The 20,341-nt window shown below is 39.2% G+C and overlaps 1 protein-coding gene across 2 annotated transcripts; it reads left to right on the top strand.

Moving 5' to 3' along the window:
- Positions 1–982: 982 nt before the first annotated feature.
- LOC104947292 (centrosomal protein of 95 kDa) lies at positions 983–19,842 on the top strand. 2 transcript variants are annotated; one of them, XM_010773269.1, is made up of 21 exons: positions 983–1,157; positions 2,256–2,384; positions 2,979–3,086; positions 3,335–3,445; positions 4,928–5,048; positions 6,477–6,595; positions 8,096–8,295; positions 9,688–9,760; positions 10,156–10,214; positions 10,713–10,918; positions 11,027–11,153; positions 11,455–11,572; positions 12,053–12,255; positions 12,665–12,760; positions 13,323–13,461; positions 17,011–17,180; positions 17,279–17,353; positions 17,828–17,980; positions 18,270–18,416; positions 18,544–18,615; positions 18,766–19,842. In XM_010773269.1, exons 1-21 carry the CDS (start codon positions 1,133–1,135, stop codon positions 18,940–18,942), a joined length of 2,628 nt encoding a protein of 875 aa, XP_010771571.1. In that variant the 5' UTR covers positions 983–1,132; the 3' UTR covers positions 18,943–19,842. The 2 variants fall into 2 exon arrangements, with proteins under 2 accessions (XP_010771571.1, XP_010771572.1); XM_010773270.1 differs by lacking the exons at positions 983–1,157; positions 2,256–2,384; positions 2,979–3,086 and having other exon boundaries at positions 3,361–3,445; positions 4,912–5,048.
- The last annotated feature ends 499 nt before the right edge of the window (positions 19,843–20,341 follow it).

Genomic DNA, 20,341 nt, shown 5'->3' with positions numbered 1-20,341 from the left:
TGAAGTGTACGTCTTGTGCCAATTCCATCAATCAAAGTCAATCAAAGTTTATTTATTTAGCCCAATATTAGAAATTATACTTTTGTCTCAGGGGATTTCAGTTTAGACAGAACAGGAATATGCCATAATTTCCGGTGTTGTAAGCTTATAAAATAATTATTGAAGAGGGAAGGGTCACTGTTTTTCTCCTTGTGTAAAACTTGACACAAAGCTTCCAAATACAAATGGGACTGGTCAGATGAAGTGAAATAAAACATGATAGCAACTCAAAAATATTGTTAAAGACACGTGCACTTGTTGAAACTTTCAGAGCAATTGAAAGTACATTTGTTATAAATGTTTTCGTATCCACAGAATACAAGGCTACCAAGCAAAACAACATTGTGTGAAAATTAATAAATATATACATTTAAGTGAAAATAAATGTAGAAATACATTAAAGAAATATAATAATGTGTGTTCTGTTTTATTCTCAAGTTTTATTATTTAATGTATACATTCGTATATTTTTCCAGATGTATTTATTATTGTATTTTTTGTATTCCTGAAGTGTATTTATGTTTTTCTTAAATCATGTTCTATCTTCCATAGTTGTTAGCTCGTTGTGGTTATAATGGTACAAATTCACTCCAAATCATATCACATTAAGGCCTATAGTTGGGAGATAAAAACATATTGGTGGTTCAGAGGTCTATGCATTGGTTTGTCATCATGCAGGTGCTCGAGGTTCAACAAACAGGGGAGGGACGTATTTTGTCTTCTGCTATGGTGATGTTAAATGTGGCGAAATAGTCCCCACCAATTCTTCTAACAGTCACGCCCATGACTATTATCAGACTACTATACTACAATTGTTTCACTCGTTATAACGCTTTACCCAGTGTTACCAGCAGAGGGCGGTACGCACCCATCAGAGGGCACTTCCGGAAACAAAGACCGATCGTAACGTCCAATCAGACAAGACTTCAATTTTAAATGAGACGGTAGTTCCTTCTCCATGTTACTGAAACCCACAACAAACACCGAAACTGTGACCCCATCTGTTGTCAGGACGGAGCTTTGAATGATACGACTTTTTTCCTGCTAGTGGGTAGATTTTGAGCTCCAACTGCCTCGCATCGACAGCCGTTTCATGGGCACCCAGGAGGGAGAGAGAGGTAAGGCAGCCGAGGCTCTGTGCTCCCGTCCGGGGGAAAGCTAGCGACACGTATCGTTATGTTTCTGCTAACATTAGCTGCTAGGTTTGTGTTGCTTTGCTACTGTCACCAAGCCTGTCATTACATGAACACACATATTCTTTAGAGATGAATTACAGTTTTGTTTAAGTATCACAGTTTAGTGTTCTCTGATGATATTCCCGTTAGCAAACAAGTAGCAACGGGCAGCTATCTACTTTAGAGACAACTCAACCAGTAAAGTTGTGTCAAAACCTACCATAGGTGACTTAAAAGTGTCAGACTATACTTTGCTTGTTGTTTTAGCATCCTAAATCCACGGCCATTGCTATAATTTGTTAAAAACGTAATGTATGTCATCCACCGGTAACGTTAGTCTTTTTAACGGTAGCGTTTTCAGTTCATCTTTATCATTAGATTAAAAATACATTAGTAAAATAACACAAACAACTAACAGTACCTTGATGAAAATGAGTGTAAGATTAGTAGTAAGGTAGATATTGTGTTTAAGACGGGGAGAGATGACTCCCCGCTCTCAAACTTAAGTTTGCCGCGGATGGGCATTCATGATTAACAGTATCACCCCTAGAGGAGGTACTGATCCTGCTTTATAAATATATAAATAACAAGTGAATGTCACAATAATGAGCCATTCAGCTAACATTCTCCCTTTCTTTGGAAACAACTTCCTGTTTTGATTGGGGAGGCTGACAGTGTCCAAACTTTAAAGACTGTTTTGCTGAAGACTTTCCTTTTGGCATTTTGATTTTCTTTTTATTTGTATCTATTTTAATTATATTTTACATTCTATCTTGTATTTTTATTATGTTATTGTACTTGTATTTATCTTTTAGCACTGACATTAATGTTTGTTAATCTGTGAAGCCCACTGAGACCAACATGTTTAGTGATATTGGGCTATATAATTAAACTTTGATTTGATAAACTGGCTCTTTATACATGGTACATGTAACCCTATTCTCTATAGTTATAGGAAGACTCTCTAGATATTAAATCCAAATGTCTGTTTAACGACTTGATTGTTGGCGATGAACAAGACTTTTGCTTTTATTTCTACAGATTGGGTAGAGGTGGCAAATGATCTCCTCAGCAAGTGTGCCATAAACCTAAGGCTGAGGAAACTGACGGACTGTGATGCAAATGTTTTCATTGCTCTGTACGAAAACATCTTGGGGGAGAAGGTTCCAGGTAAGAGCAAGCTGCAGATCAACCAAATGTCGACACAATTGGTTAAAAAAATAATTGGCACCTATTTTGATTTTTTTAGTTCATTTTTTCTTGAGTAGAATTACAACTATTGACCGTTTACAGCTTATTTGTGATGAATTGCTGTCTAATTGCATAATACTGAATTTCTAAAGCATTTGACGTGCTGGTGAGACTGACCTAACAAGCTTTATTAAGCAAATGATTATTAATGTATATTGTAGAAGATAATCGATTGAAATCTGATGAAAATAACTATTATTTTTCGACCAAACGATGCATATACATTTTAATCACAAGGCCGGTGTACAAGCTGTGAGGTTTTAGTCCAGTGCATGGTCTCCTGAGTGTGCTTAGTATGTGAGGAATGCTTCCTGAGACCATTATATATGCCATCATGAGACTGTTAAGGTTGCTGAGCTCTTTCCTGCCTTCTTAAGTACAGGAAGTAAAAGCCCAATGTGTTCAAGGAAGTGTGTGTGCATGTTGCTGTAAGGTTGTGTGGATTCCACTGTTTCTCTGGTCTCATACATGCTTTGGTGTTTAACATTTGTCCATGTGTATATATTTGTTTAGATTACATTGCAGCGCCATGCAGTCAAGAGGATGAAGCCCATAACGTTCAGTCTGTAATTGATTCACTCTCCCTGGATTACCTTCAGATCAGCCTCTCACACATTACAGGTATAATGCACTTTCACTCTTTGCAACAGTAATTATTAAGGCATGTATGAGATAAGAACATCTCAAATGAACTGCTACATACTTCAGATGGTAGAAAATGTTATTTTCAAGTCACTTTATTTTTGGCTGCATGGCCCCATATCCTTCTGTTCTGAAGGGGTAAACCAAAACACAAGGTCACTTTAACAATCGACCCTTTCCTTCTGCAAAAGTACTGGAAGTAATACTGATAATTGCTGTGTTTGCAGGAGAAAATGTTGTCAGAGGGGACAAAGATTCAACCGAGAACCTCCTGGAAATCTTTGATGGCCTCTTGGAATATCTCAAGGAGGAGATAAGCGAGGAGTCACAGAATGGAGGTAGTCACATTCATTTCTCACTTTTCCTTCATCAACCTGACATATTTTTATCTTACACATTTTGCTTTTTATCTCACAGATTGGTACTTTATCTTCAAAATGTCAAAAATAATCTTATTCCAGCTTCTTTTCATGTGGATGCTTTCTGGTTTCCATACTCCTCTATGACAGTAAACTGCATATTTTTGCCTGGACAAAACACACACATTTAAGTGTGTTTTCTTGAAAAGGCCTTAGATTAGAAGTGACATCAGTCCTCTAAACATATTCCAACTTTTAACTTCAAACTATTCTTATCATTAAATCACTTTGCAGAGAAAGTGGCAAGAGGACCAATTAATGGCAACCTTAAGGATCTGGTATTTCCAGTCTCCTTGAAAAAAAAAAAAAGATTTTCTTTTTTACTGACAGTCACAGTCTCTGTTAAGGTGAGACTGCCTATTTGCTAGGGCTGCTCAATTAATCCTATTTTAATCGCAATTAAGATTATGGCTTGCAATGATTACGAAAACAACGTCATCGAAATAAAACGATTAATTTTTTTATTTATTATTACTTTTTCAAATTAATTATTTTTTTTATTGGTTTTTCAGTTGAATTATACTTAAAGTTCTGGGTAATCAACTGTTAAAAACATAATGTTCAAAATGTTTTTCTCTAATAAATGAATGTTTTCAAAGTAAATGGTTAATCGTTTTTAATAATCGTGATATCAATTATTGACCCAAATAATCGAGATTATGATTTTTGCCATAATCAAGCAGCCCTACTATTTGCCCTTCTGTATGAACAGGACATAATGTACCCTGAACCCAGTTTAGGACCAGCTGGTGCAGGATTTTAAAGAGAACAGTCGACTCTCTTCACTGCAGAACTAAATATGCCTTTGTGTGAGTGGGCTGTCCCCTGAGCGCTGCCAAACGGCTAATAGTAGTTAATGACTTTGTCTGCACTTACAAATGATGTGAGTGTCTAAAAGGCCTAATCAAACGTCCTGCATTTGTAATAGTGAAATTGGTTCTGTACAAGAGAAGCTCTTGGTGGTCAGTTTACTGGGGCTGAAGAGTTTAATAATCTAAGCCGTTGTCACATTGGTTCAGTGTTGTGCCTTTCTTTAGTGTCTAACAATGACAAGTTGTGCTTCAACTTTTAGTACTCCGCTTAGTTATGCCTAGTTGTTCCTATATTTTGCTTCTGAATTTTCTTTTGTTCTCAAACCCACAAGATGGTCTGAGTTGTTTATCAGTCTTTTAGATCTTTATCGCTTTGAAGTGTGAGCTTAAGGAAAACAGACATTTTGTCAGTCAGAATGTTGAATTAAAGGTCATGTGTTTTAGTTCCTCTTTAAAATTATTCAGACATTGATTTTGTAATCCCAAGTTTTGCTTTCTCTTTGTTGTTGGTTCTGTGTTTTTTCTTCAGTTTTTTTGTATTTTTCTGTCTCTCCCTCTGGGTCATTTGTATAGTTAATCTTTTTTCCAGAGGAACTGATTGACAGTCTCAATGAGGATATCCCTGTTGAAGCCAAAGAGCCTACCAGCTGTGATGCCCCAGCGCAAAAGGAAACTAAACTGGAAGGAGCCTCGTTGTCTTCCAGTGGAGAGTAAGAGCTTTTTTTACAAACACTAGTGCACACATGTTGATTTGGAGATCAATTGTGAATTTATATAAATTATACATTTTATTCATGGTAAAATGTTAACTCTAGTTGACAAAGTCAGTCGGTATGTAAAAATATATTATTTTGAAATGCTAAACGTAATTATTGAAAGGAAGTTAGGAAGGGAGTGCAAAGTTTTAAAATCTTGTAAAAGTAGTTATTTATATAAATATACTTATAGTATATGTCTTTATTAAAACATTTTCTGATGAAAATAGTCATAACATCTAGATATTCATAACAAAAAAAGCATTTCCTATTCATATTAAAATGCCTTTTTTTAAACTAATTGACAGTAGACAGAGAGAGTGGATCAAATGTGATAAATGTGTTTCTCAGACTCAAACTTGCAACAGCCCACACAACCCTTGCTCTTGAATTAAGAAAAGGCCAAGCATGGTAGGACAAAGAAAACTGTCAAACAAATGAAAAAATACCAATGTTTGAGCTCTTCCATTTTAAAAAAAAAAAAAAAAAAAAAGAAAGAAAGATGACAGTCAGGTTTGCTCCACATGACTTCAACCATCATCAGCTTAGGAGCCAATTCTGGCTGTGTATCCTGTTGACTCAACAGACAATTAGGCAAACATTGGAGCTGTAGTGTAAATATTAGAGCCGGAGCGGGTAACTTTAGTCCGCACCCTCTGGCACAGACACAAATTACCATATAACAGAGGTCCGGATCTGCGGAGGCCCCAGATTAAAAAAAGAAAGGTCCAGTTTAATAACAGTACATGCTTTCATCAATATATATATATAGAATACAAATACTCATTCTGACAATTTTACACACATATATTTTTTCATAAAAAATAAAATACATTTTGAACAGACATGGATGTAAACTGCAACTAGTCTGATAGGAGGAGGCATACAACCGCGGGGCAGTCATTCTAGTTTTATGTGTCGGGTGCAGGTTATGGCAATGCTGGTGTATTCTTTCTATTCATACACTATTACCTTCATGTTTTGGAGACAGTAAGAGCTATTAAAATATAAAACCGTTTTACTGTGAGTGCCAAAAAAACACTGATTATGTCCCAGTAGCACAATGCAGCTTTTAACATAATCAGTGTGTAGATCTGTTCCTGCTGTGAGTATTTCAATATCTGTGGACAAGCATGTTATATGGCTCATAACAGCAGCTCTGCCATGACTCATTCGCCCAATGACAAGGCTCAGATCTGGAAAACTCTCGGTTTAACACGCAAGTCTAATTATTATCATCTCTTTTGTCCTAAGTACTCGTTGAATTCTGTTATCAAGAATGTTTCACTTTGAAGAACAGTTGAAGGTCATATGTAGTATTTTTGCAACTAAATATCTAATCCAATATCACAACGAACCATATTATTTTGTTGTATCGTTTAGGTCCGCTGTGTATTCCAGTAAACATTCCCTCCATACCTGGAATGCTGAGGAGGCGGGATCAGCCAGTGAGCTCATTGGGCTGGGAGTCTCGGCACGCACATTCACAGCCAAACAAGACGGTGAGACACTCAAACGCAACCCGTCTTTACCTCAATTCTCAAGTGTTTTTCGGCAAATTACTTACTATCTATATTTCTATATTTTTACTGTTGCATTAAGATTTTTGAGGAGTTCATTGTTGCCTTAGTTAAAGATTTTTCAAAATGCATTTCTGTTTGAAAAATGTTTAGGCATTGGAGAGAATATAAGTTGTTTTATGCATACATTTGTGGTTTTATATTTAATTTTATAATGGTGTGTTTACCTGTAATTGTCACAGTGTACAGTAGTGACCTAACCAGTTGCGTGGCTTCACTGCAAACCACATATATATATATTCTGATACAGTTTAGCATCAGCAATCAGTGTTTGGCAGACAAAGCATAACCTTGTTGACATAATCCAATACGATTAGTTATTTGTCTTCCCTGTCACAATTTATTATCAAGCTGACGTTTTCAGCAATCTGAGATATAAATATTACTATAGAGGAATAGTTTGTATTTCTTTGGGAGTGTTATGACTCTAACGGCCCGTCCACACAGCAGCGTGCGTTGAAGCTTGCCGGCGGGCGTGTCTGAAACTCGACCAACAACCAATCACATGAATCTCCCGCCCCTGACACACAAGCAGCGGTTTGATTGGCTAGAGCTTGTACTNCGGCTTTGGAAAAAGCTTGCCGGCGGGCGTGTCTGAAGCTTGACCAACAACCAATCACATGAATCTCCCGCCCCTGAAACACAAGCAGCGGTTTGATTGGCTAGAGCTTGTACTGGCATATAATTCGATTGGCTGACGCTTCTGCCAAGGCTTCAAAGTGTTGAACATTGCTCAACTTTTGTAGCGAGCCACGTCAGCAAAGCTCCGCTTCCCATCCCACAATGCAGTTGGGCGAAAAGTGACGTCACCCCATTCAAAGTGAATGGTGAAGCTTTCAACGCACGCCGCTGTGTGGACGGGCCGTTAAAGGTCCCCTATTATACTGTTTTTCATCAATATATTATAGATCTCAGATATATACAAAACATGTCTCTGAAGTGTTTTTCTGAAATACCAAACAGCTCATTGCAGCATCCCATAATCCCCTTTGTTTCAGCCCTGTTTCAAAAGTGCTGATTCTCTGTCTGTTACTTTAGAGGAAAACAAGGAGCCACTCCCCACGCCCCTCTGAGAGATATTTAGTTAAAAAGAAAACAATTGTGCTCTAGGAGGAGATTCAGATGATAAGGTGGGGGGTGTTACCTTGGTTGCTGATTGGCTAATGGTTACTCAGGCAAAAAAACGGTATGACATCATAAAGTGGCCAAAATCTGATCAGCTCATTTTCAGACAGGTTTTTATATAAATGGATCAGGACAAAAAGAGGGTGAATCTTTTTTCCTGTAACGTTCAGAATCTCTTTACACAGAGGGGACACACGTTGATTTATACAAGACATGAAATAGTGGATTTTGCATAATAGGTGACCTTTTAATAAACCTCACGATTAATCAACAAGGCTTGCCTACCCTTCCTTCCAGATCCCACCTCTGTCCCTCTGGACACGCAGGACGCTCCATTGACTGGCACTCTGCCCTCAGCCATCGCCCTGCAGCCGCCCACCCAGAGCAACACCTCCCACAGACCGGACACAGACCCTCACTCACCCAGCCAGTCCCCCACAGCTGCCGGTCCCAGCCAAGGGCCTGCAGGGGAGGAAGCTGCTGCTGTCACCACAGAGGTAGCCTTATGATTCAGTATGATAAGCATTTACATTTTACCTATGATTTGAATGCAATGAAAGGACATGCAAACTTTATCGTCCTGAAGTGCTAGAGGCAAGAGATATTTTACTCTAGTGCCAGCAATGCAACACTGTCCCTCTTTTAAACTCACTTTCACCCTGACACTTCTTATTTTGGTGATTTGAGGATAATATAGGAAAGGGAAAGCATACTCATCCAAAATGGCTGACGTGTGCTGGCATTTATTTAACTCCTCAGAATTCCTGACTGACTGGAAAGTGTACTAAGGATCAGTTACCAAAAACCCTAAGGAAAAGTATATTGAATGTCTGCTGTCCTTTAGCTTGGAAGTGTCACATTTCTATAATAAGGCTTGCTTTATGGGTCAACTCCTGTACCGCCCTACAGCCATGACCAACCACACCCTCACTTTGGATAACAAAACCTCAGCCAAGCTTCTTTTCCAGACTGTTTTATGTACCTAAACCAAACCCTTAACCTAACCAAAGCTTTGAACAGCTTAGCAACAGTCTTTTGAACTGCCTTTATGCAGGTGAACTTGGGTCTTTGTCATACAGCAGACTAAACCACAAATAGTTTGCTGAACATCTATTCTATTATTGAAACAAATCTTTACTGACACAAATTGGATTATTAAATGTAAGTGACGAGTTGTTGACGAAGTTCTGACAGACGTACACATATTTATTACCTTTTAAGGAATTTACTGAAACTATTGGCAATCTGACACTCCTTAGCACGCTCAGGTATTGACATGCCAAAGATCCTGAGATTGTGTGGCTGCTCAACACACACACACACACACACACACACACACACACACACACACACACACACACACACACACACACACACACACACACACACACACCACACACACACACACACACACACACACACACAATAAAGCTAGGGCCTCCTATTAACCAAGTATTTGTTCTTGCTCTTTTCAAAAACTTGTGAACAAAACTATTGAGTGTTTTATCTCTTTGTCTACCTGCTAGCCTGAAATGGTCATCTAAACCTCTAGTTCTAAGAAAATGTTTGAGGATTGTGTCAATAGGAAGCAAAATTGTTGGCAAACCCTAAAAGCTCTCGACTCTTTATTCTTTTTATGGAAAGGACGAAGAAGGCAGTCAGTATCATAGTTCAAAGCTCCAATCCTCTCCTCAGCCAGTTCTCTATTCCAAGTGCCAATCATGTTTTTAATTAATTTGTTTAATGCTACAGACAATTGTGATATGACCTTGTCTGTGTGTTTTGTTTTTACTACTGCTTTTCTATGTTCCTGTTTCTTGTGTTTGTTGCGACCAATGTTCCCCCTTGTGGACAATAAAGCTTTATTTCTCGCCATCCTTCTCACACAGCCTGAAGCTAAACCAGAGGCTGAGACAGTTGTTACCAATGGGCTACATTCTCCTCCTACTTTCCACTCTCCTGGTGAGTAAAACAAATGTACCTTCATATTCAATTCAGATCAAAATGTAAAAGATCTCCCGGTTCAGACATTTATTATTCAAAGGGTGCATGGCTGTTCTAGATATATTGACAATAAGGGAGTTTCAGGACAGATTTCAGAAAATTGCAAAAATGCTATACATTAGCTATCTAAATGAAAAGGTTTTAAACACCAAATCCCAGCATGACATTTTTTTAAGGTGCTCCAACTTGGTACACACAAGCATCGGACGAAGTTTATCTTCAGATTCCCAAACAAATGATATGTAGCATATACTGTTGCCTTTTCCTTCTGCCGGGTATAACTGGATTATAAATTATGACAGAATATTCAAGTGTAACTTTATTCTTAATGAAATGTTTTTCTCAATTTCTAGCTGCAAGTGAGTCCAGTCAGCACAGAGCCAGGACAGAGGGGGAGGGGGATACACTAGAGGTGAGAAAAGCAACAAGCCCTTGTATTAATTTGTACAGAAACCTCAAACCCCTGCAGAAATGTTTGGAACTTGTTTTATTGTAAGTATTGTGTCATCTCCAGAAACCCTTATAAACAACACGGTGAGGGTTGGGTGTAAATGCAATCTGATGGAATTTCTATAAAGAAATAAACACTGAATATTACCTGCAAAACTGGGAACTCAACTTTTTTCTTCAATAGCTCATTTGCAGTCTTTCTTTAAAGGTGCTCTAACCAAAAATCATACTTTATGTAACATAAAATAGGACATTTGTTAGTGAAGGCTTATCTGTCACATTTTTGTTTATCCAAGACTGACAAGCCCATTCTGTGCCATGTGTCCATCTTATTAAGAGGGATTTGATTCACTTTTATAAACGAATGCCACACCTTTATGTTAGTTTCCCTCTTTCTTGTTTTAATTTTCTGCAACTTTTTTGTAAACCACCTAAGGAATCTCTTTTTGTCTAATTTCAGCCGACTAACGGGGGTCCCAGGAGGGTTTTGTTCCGCACCAAGCCAGATGTGCTCTTCCTCACCCTGCAGGATGAGATGGCCGTCACAAGTCCTTCTCCGTCAGACACTGAGGATGAGGAGGAGGAGGAGGAAGAGGAGGAGGATCTGAGTTATACACGAAGACAAGCGGACAGAAGGATAGCCCACAGAGATCGAACAGGCCTCAGGTAGTGGACTTTCAAAGGTCAATAAGAGGCAACAGAATATTGAAATGAAGGGGTAATGTGTTAATGCTCTCTTTCCTGACTGTCTGACTATACTTGCTCCCTGAGCAGCAGCAGGTTGGAGGAGGAAGATTTGAAGGAGCCTCTGGCGTACCGCAGACAGAGGAACAAAAAAGCAGAAGAGGAGCTTCATCACATATCTGAGAACCTCTCCCATCGACTAGAGGAACTTGATCAGGTGTGAAATGTGTATAAGATATCATCATATCTTCATAAATGTTTTGTATCCAAGCAAAAGTGGCTTTCAATTTGCTGTGCATGTGTCTCTAATTAAGTGTTTGTATTTACCTGTTGTTTTTTTATTTTCTACATACACACTCTTTAAGCAATTGTTAGCTGCATGATTTTAAAGCTATGTAGGAAAATCTGGGAAAAATATCTAACCGTGATCATTTTGACAAATAATGTTTTGGAGGGTTGACATTCTTACATCTTTCAAACGTTGTATTATCTCTTTAACGTTGGCATTATTCCTGTAGATGCTCCAACGAGTTCTGGGGGACAGTGGAGAGTCCAGTGACGTGAGAGGAGAGGACAAGCAGTCCCACCACAGTGACAGCGTCATGGAGCGCCGCAGGGCTCCCAGACAGCAAACGGGTAAATACAAATAATGGCTAACACAGTTAACTCTTTCATGATCTTTGAAGAGCCGGAAATATTCAAATAATTAGATTCCATTTGTAGGAGCCGTGAAACGTGTTTAGTAATCCTTTATGTTTTAATATAAGATATTTGTGTGATCACTATTGATTGGTTGGCTTGGGTCACATGGATATGGGCGGCACTCATTATAATCCTGTTCACCTGCGTGAGGTGTGTGTGGAAGAGAGGGTGACACAGGGCCGTTGTACTTTTTTGTTGATCGCAAGATTTACGATTGCTTTGATTATAACAATGTATATATCTGATCACCAAGTTTTTTGTCATTAAACTACAATACTAAGAAAAAGAGCTTTTGATCTCAGCAAGTACTTTTTTAGCGTGTCATACGACATCAAACTGGCCCGGCCTCAGCCTCTCAGCGACTTAGTTTGTTTCCTGCTGTCGCTATACCATTGTTAAATGTTATATTTTCAGGAGCACCTGGCACTGAATCCTCCCCCCGGACACGCTCCTTATCCCCCTCCCCTCCGCGGGTCCGTCGCTCCCTGCAGGGACAGTTGGAATCTGCCATGGCAGAGGCCTTGAGTCTGGATGATGGGAGACAAACAAACCTTGCCTCTGCTCAATCAAGACGAGAAGAGCTACCCCACACACCGTCTTACCGAAAACTGAGCAAGGTATCACCATGGTTATTGTTTTCAAAGTGCTTTCCCTTTAAGTTTCCATAGTCTGCGACCCTGGACATGTGGTAGCTTAACTAGTGGCACACTAGCATGCCAAATGTCCTCTTACTCAGCAGTTTGAAGATGTGCGGCTTGAATTTGAGTAGTTGGATATATTTTTTAGGTTTATGGCTAATGAACAAGATTGCTGGAATGTTGGCTTAATGATTTGAACTCAGATCTGTATATTTTTATAGTATTCTTATAAGTAATTTCAATGTCCTGATTATGAGAGAAATGTCATAAATGTTGTTCTTTAATGTTGCTTTTCACATATTCAGATTTAAGTTAATTTGCTTGTTTATTTTGGTTCTATTCATCATGTCACGAGCCTACAAAATAATGTGGACTCTCTCTCTTTCAGTATTTGGAGAATAAGGCATATGAGGAGGAGTTGAAAAGATATGAAGACAAAGAACGGGCCGATATAGACAAGGCACGCCTCAAAGCTCAGGAAGCTGTAAGTCATTAGTATGATGTGTAGTACAATGCAACCGCAACCAAAGTATTATGTAATCAGACATTGTTAATGACCTTATTAAAAAAACAGTTTAAAACCTAGAGACAATAGAGGTGAAACACAATCCTTTTATCATGTGCACTTTCTGAACTAAAATCAATTTATGAAATCACATTTGTTCAGAATAAGTTTTAATGTATTTACAGAAAAGCACAGATAGTCATAACATGGTAAATACTTTTAGAATGCAATCAAACAAAAAAACCTAAATCTACTTTCACGATAAACATATAAATGGCAACTTGTTTAATCTAATGGAAACTGACATTAACACCAAATGACTCAACTGATGTTAAATGGTATAAAATGGGAAAGGAGAAATAATTTCTGCTTTGCACACTGCTCTACGAGCGGCAAAGCAAGGATATTAACCTTACCAAAAAGTCCTTTAGCTTTGAGAAAAATTGCCAATATTGTAAGTCTTTGTTTGCTTTACCTGATGGGCAATTAGTCCTAATTTACTAGCCTTTAAATGTGTCAATGTGTGTGACTGTGTGTGTAGGAGCGTCAGTACAGAGAGGCTATACTCGGGGAAGTTTCGGACGCGTCCAGACTGTCTCCAGAGAGAACGAAGACCCAACGTAAAGCACAAACCACACCGAGACGGAGAAGGCAGGAGGCCCCCAGGAAAGCTCCATCAAGTAGGTTTAGACTTGTATATTTACCACATGGACCTTTCGGCTATTATTCTAGATTTTGATTAATATTCAAAATGCATTTTTCCACATTACTAGTATTGTCGCTACTGGAGAATAAACAATGCTTTTAGCTTATTTTACTGCTTTACTCTAACTGCACATATTAAACATTATTACTAAAGCTTCAGCTAGAAAGTAAAGTTTACAGAATAGTTTTTCATCAACAAGCATCTCCCACAGCATAATAATGATCCAACTTTAAGGCAAATCTGAAGCTGGACTCATGCCCAGTTTCAGATTTGTGTGAGTCAGTTACATCTTAGACAGAGTTCCCTTGTAGCTCTTCAGGTCTGTACGAGGTCATGGTGACTCTGAGACCGAGGCTTCAGAAGTGTTTGTCTTGTTAAGCTGTGGTGACTGAGCGGTAGCCTTTAAGGACACCTTGTCCTTTGGCTGACATCTCTTCTTTCGCGCTTTTCTTTTCTTTTTAAAGTTCATATTTCTCACTTCAGGCTGGTTGGCCCACTTGCCGTGATAATGGCAGAAGTAACAGCTTTGGTAGACTATCAAGAAAGGACCATTAGTCTGTTTCATACAGCGGCACTCTCTGTTGCACATGGGGCACTCCTTCATCAGCTGCAGGATGGCCTCCTCATCAACAATGTGCTGCAGAGCTGGTCTGCTATGGGGAAGAAAATGAAAGCAGATACATTATGACACTTGTTGCAGCACGGCTAGAGGTGAAAACATGTTGTCACTACGGATAAGTGGTGCAGAATGAAAAATGAATTGATGAACTGTATCACAGAACTGTCTGCCTTTTTATTGAAAGCTACGTGGTTTACTTTGCACATCAGTGTTTCATGATCAAAGATATTTTTTGACTTACTTCTCCGTGGTTACAGTGCATGTCTCAGGTACATTTACTTGAATGCCTGTGAATAAATGTTGTTTTTTGTTAGTCAACCGCATCTTTTTTTAGTCCATTGTAGTAAATAATCTACATAGTAAAACCAACAAAATCAACTCTCTATTGGACAACTTGTATTACATCAGCAGCCAACAGTGTATACACACTGTCTACACCTGGCTGAGGAACATCAGAAATGTACCAGACAAATAGTAAAGAACATTAAAGTTGAAGATTATTCAACGTCTCACCTGAGCTTCTAACCTGGCCTGGTGGTCCGTCCATTACTGCCGAGCTGTCATGCAGCTGTAAAATACCACACAACACAGACACATTTCAAACCCAATGACTTGACATTTTAGCTACTACATATACGTCAAGAAGAATGGCAGGGAACTAGAATATCCCCCCGTCCTGCTCCATCTTTTATGTCCAGTGTGTAATCCTTCCCTTTAACTGTGCACATCTCCTGAAGACCCACATGAAACAGGTGTGAAAGTGCCTACAGTAAATGGCAGTCAGCGTGCATCTAGTCTAGAGAAGCAGACCGGAGTACCAGCAAGGAACCAAATCAAGGAAAGAATATCAGTTTAAGCTGTATTTCGATTATTTTTCACAGCTTCACCTTGCTGTCAGACCAGTCTGTATTTCTTTGCATAAGTGCCACTTAGCCATATACAATATTACGCCGGAAATCACCTGTCATTGGTCTAAGGAAGACACAACAAATGCAAGAAATTTGTAAAGTCTACAGAAGAAGAATTTCCCAAATGGAGAACTATCGAACCAAGAGAGAAAATCCTTAATAGCTTGTGGAAAAGTTGACATACTTTATGTTCACCTCTGTGTTTATTGCCAAAATATTTTACATTGTGTCACCATAAAGTAAACATTAACTGCAGACAGCACCAATCAGCTCATCTCTGGTTGATATGTAGCTGCATGTGAGGCAAGGTGAGCTCCAGATGATGATGGTCTGAGGAGGGATTGTTCAGGACTGGTGGGAACAACAGTGAGTTGTGAATCTATTGTGGAGGCCCGGTGGCTCAATGATGGTGACTTCTTGTGAGTTTTACATTGGGGGACCCCATGTATTTCTGGTATTTTGCGTTGTGTAGTTAGTACATGCCTGTTAAAGTATTACATACCAATAATGGTCCTAGTTTGTAGTGCATTTTTAAATAGCGTGTTGACCTACATCTCCATCATAAACAAACTCGCTACCCTATACATAATTTACAGAATGTATGTGGTTTGTGTTGCACAGTTTTACTACAATTTTGGTTCTCATTGAAACAAAACAAAAATATATACTGGTTGTTTGGTAAGTTCTGTATATTTGTGGACATTCAGCGCCATTTTACCTGTAGCCTTGGTACAGCAGTGGGCTTCCGCAAGTTTCTATTTTGCCTATCTTCAGAGAAACGATCACTGCAAACGCGGAGTTGTAAATGTCCAAGGTTGCAAGCCACTCCTGTTCAACTATATGTTCAAACGTGACGCGGTGAAAGCTAAATGATTTGACAGGACACGTAATTGTCTGCACAGCACGGAAAAACACATGAACTCGCCATCGTTTTACGAGCAAATCAACAGCAGCGGAAGCGGAATACAGTCTGCAGCACACGTTCTCTGGCGCATGTATACGGAAGTTCTTCGGTTGACAGAATGTAGTGCCACATTAAAGAGCCGTCTGACGGCAAATGAAACCGGCTAATATCTGCTGCAACCATAGACTTAACCGATCACAGCATTGCATTGCGTTGCTTCTTCACACTGCGTGACTTCTCCAAACTTGAGGCGTGCATACCGCCATCTCCTGTAGGTCGGCCACTTTAGAACCCCACTTTAAACTATGCCTTTAGTGAACAACACACGATGCAACATTAAACCGCCGACTTCAGCTAACATTAGCCAGTCAGTACCATAGACTGAATATATTTAAAGGTCAGTACGTGTGGTACTGTCGGTGGATTCCGCAGCAGCTACTCTCTCTCTGGTGTGGCTGCACTGCAGTCACTTGAAATATGATGCTCGTCTATTCGTGTTGTTATGGTACGGGTGCTTGAAGCGGCCAAACATGACTGAGAACCCTATTTATTTATCACCGATGATACATAGTAAATAGTCAAATAAGTTATATTAAATCCAATTAAAATACTATTCGACGGTATTCTACTGTTTTTAATTATTTGAACAAAGTTGCCTCAAAATTAAAATATCATGTATGATTTGTTTAAAAATGAACTATGTCCAGGTGCCTTTTTAATGTTATTACACTGTACAGTCTTTGCTAAACGTAAAGGGAAAGTAAGCTCAATTCACATTACATAAAATATGAATATGTTATTACTATGTACCATGTCGTTAGAGCTGTTGTTCCCATTTAGATTTATCAAAAACTTTAGTAAAATCCCATTAACTTTGAGAGGTCAGGGTCATTCTAAATAGGATTCACTGGACATGTCTGCTAACCTATGAGGGACATGTCAAAAATCATTATTGTATGATATTTTGAATGTTGATCTACCATTTTTATAGGCTTGGATTTAGTGACATCTACTGTGAGGTTGCAGATTTAGAACAACTATTTATACTTTAGTTGTAATATTATGGTTTATGTTTTCTCTTCCTTTCTCCAGTGAAAATAAAGGAGAATGACCTCTTACCTGTGCTTCGGGAGGAGCTGCCCCACCTTCACATCTCCCAACAAGCCCTGGGTCGGATGTGGGAGCAGCAGATGCAGCAGGTGGACAGACTCCATGCCCTGTCGTCCCCTCAGAACCAGCAACACAGCAAGATCTCCAGCCAGGTAGAACTGGGAACTGGGTGCCAGACCAGGATGTGCCCTTTAAAATCTGGAGCATATGATTTGGTTGTTGTATGTGTAAACCCCTGCTTATCTTTCAGGTTCAGGAAGCGCAAAAGAAACATGACCTGCTTCAGGAGATCGTTCGCAAAGACAAGGATCACAACAGGCGTCTGGTGAGCGTCAACACAAACACATTCAAAAGCTCTTTTTCACATCTAGAAAACTCATGAACAGTTACAATGGCAATTAAGATGACTCGAGTAGATCAACCGATCAATACATTTAACTTGTATTGACTTTCTTGCACTGTTCTCCAATCATGTATATTTTATCTACGTAGCTACAGACTTGTGAGACATTATCCCTGGCCCTACTACTGTAAATGAAAAATACAAAACTAATTTAAAATTCAAAACTATTGTAACACTGTCCTGGATATGCAGTGTTTGTCATGCCTATAAACTTTACCTAAAGATGGATGGTACTACAGCTCCTCTAAACTGACGCTAAAGTATCTATCGCCCTCTGGTGGCTGGCTGCAGTACAGGTCATAAAGCCGCCCGCTCCATGTCAGCCAATAGGAAATGGGATAACTAAAAAACTAAAAGAAGCTGAACCATTACAAGCTAAAACTGTTTTTCTTCCAGAGGGACTTCAAAGAGCGTGTCGTGCAGCAGAAGTCGACCCAGAACAGACTGAAGGAACAGAGGCAGCAGATAGCACGCGCCAAGAAGTACCACAGCGAGTACCACGTCCAGCACCGGGCCCGCCTCATGAGGGCCCGCACCGAGGAGGAGAGGGTGGGTAGTGAAGGCCAATACTCACTTTGAACTCCATTTGACAGAATAAGACCACAACCAACAGATACTTACAATATGTGTTTATCTCTTCATCCTTTTTTTCAATTATTAAAGATGTTTCCTTCATTATATACTGTATTTCAAAATGCCACCAAGTCAGAGCTTAATATGAGAGCAACTGTTTACTATTAGCACACATAAGTATGGTTACGTAGTTAGATAATAAATTGCAGACCCTGTGATAATCTGGTATTAGTCCTTTTGTTGATGTTTGCTTGTGTGTGTTTAGATGTTTCGGCAGCTGTTTGAGGAGGGGTTGGGGCTACAGAAGGTTCGGTTGAGAGAGCAGAAAGCTTTCGCCAGGGAGCAGCGTCTGGAGAATCAGAGACGACACCAGGACCAGATCAAGTCCATGGAGAACTACTATAAAGACCAAGTAAGACACACACCTGTAGAGCTAAATATAAACCAGGAAGTCAGCCTAACTGTGGTCCTGTTTTTAAAATGGGTTTAAAACGTACTCATTATTTCTAGGTGAGCTATAATGTGCCCCTCTCTTTCAGTTTTCACTACTAGCTGAAAAGCTCTCTCTGGAGCGGCAGGACATCCAGGTTCGGAAAAAGGCTCAAGAAAAGGTAAACCTTTCAATAAACTAATGATTTCTTTTGTCAGACACCTCAAGAGCCACACATTTGTTTTGTTTTTAGGTTGAGGTTATTATTTCTATTGCAGTGACTTCAAATCTGAAATGTCCAAATTGAAAAGAATGTCACATTTTCTCACAGGCTCTGCTGAAGATGAAGAGAGAGCTGCGTTCAAGAATGGAGCGTGAGATCGGTGAGCTGCAGAAGATCATCATCGAGAACGACAAGGACGATCACTTCCAGGATCTGGAGGTTCAGAGGCTGCGCAGCCGGGTCCAGATGGCTTCCTTCCAGAACAACACTAGCTATCTGCACTGACCAGGGAACAGAGACTCAGGACGGTTTGAAGCTGGATTTACATCAGACGAACATTATGCAAAAGACTGTTTCTGCCTCTCTAAAATAATGGTACGACTTTCCGGCCGCTGAACAGTACATCTGCATCTCCCTTTGCACAGAAGAGGAAACTCTCGTAAGAACAAGTCCTGATGATTATTAATGAACTGAACACTCAGACAAAATGTAGCTATTAGCTTATTTAGCTAACTTCCTTTCACCTCAGCTGCTATACCTGAACTTAATGACACCTTGGACCGAGTCCCCTTCTTCCATGGATTTTAGTACTTGATAACTGAGAATGTTTGAAACAGTCTTTGTGAGCTGATCTCGTAGCAAATGAGTTCAAATGTTCATCCTTTTGCCAAATAGGGACTTTTGATGCAAAGTTATTATGAATGTCCCACACCGACAGATTTTTAACTCCCATTTCACCCTTAAATGTCCGATCATTAATGAATTAACCTTGCTTGTGGATTATTTATTTGTTAACCCTAATGTTGTTTGATTTTAAATTAACCTGGTGTTGTAGGTTAATTCTGTCTGATCACCATGGGCGATGATAATCAGTCTTTTCCTCCATTGTGATTGTTTTTAACTCTCCGCCTGAACTAAAGGAATCGTAGTTTTAAACAGAAACCGGTTGTGATGTTAAAACACTGTCCACTGATATGTAACTAATGAGCACACCATTTCCCCATCATCATCTTCCATTAAATGTGTTTGCTCACTCATCTCTTCTGGCTGACATGGGTCAAAGTTCACATTTCGATTTTCTTCCTCAAATATGCAGGTAACTGTTTTAGTATTTTATTGAAGATAAAGGCTGATCCTAATACACTCGACCAAAGTATCCAAAAACATAAAGTCACTGAAAAAATCCCTTAACAATGAATGAACATTTGTAATTCAAAAAGGTAAAAGACCAAATCCAACCTTACACTGAAGAGACTAGAGACAATTACCTGTACATGAATGCCAGTTTATATTGGCTAAACTTGTGCATGAAATGAGAAAACAAGGTGTCTGGAATAGATGTACAATGTGGACAGGAAAACTGAAATGGTTTATTACTTTTTCATAACAAGTTGCTAGTTGTATCTGGATGCTGACATCCCATCTAAGGGCCTACAGCTTGAAATATTAAAGATGATCAGTGTGAGGAAATAAGTTCTGCTGAGTTATGCCAGGTCAGCTGCTTTAATTCCCTTTTTGCCAGGATTAATTCCTTCCTACTGTTTTAGTTTCCTTGCAGAGAATTAAATGAATTTTCAATTAGCTGGGCAGAGTTATTTATAGAATGTTTCTGAATTTGGTCGGGCTGATCAGAGTACATTTACTCTTGTATGAGATTTCAATGCAAATCAGACAAGCTTCTGAT

The sequence above is a fragment of the Notothenia coriiceps genome, unplaced genomic scaffold, assembly GCF_000735185.1.
Source record: "Notothenia coriiceps isolate Sejong01 unplaced genomic scaffold, NC01 NC01_scaffold00012274, whole genome shotgun sequence".
NCBI lineage: Eukaryota > Metazoa > Chordata > Actinopteri > Perciformes > Nototheniidae > Notothenia > Notothenia coriiceps.
The sequence above is the reverse complement of the archived record's forward strand: the minus strand, read 5'-3'. Positions and strand labels throughout refer to the sequence as shown.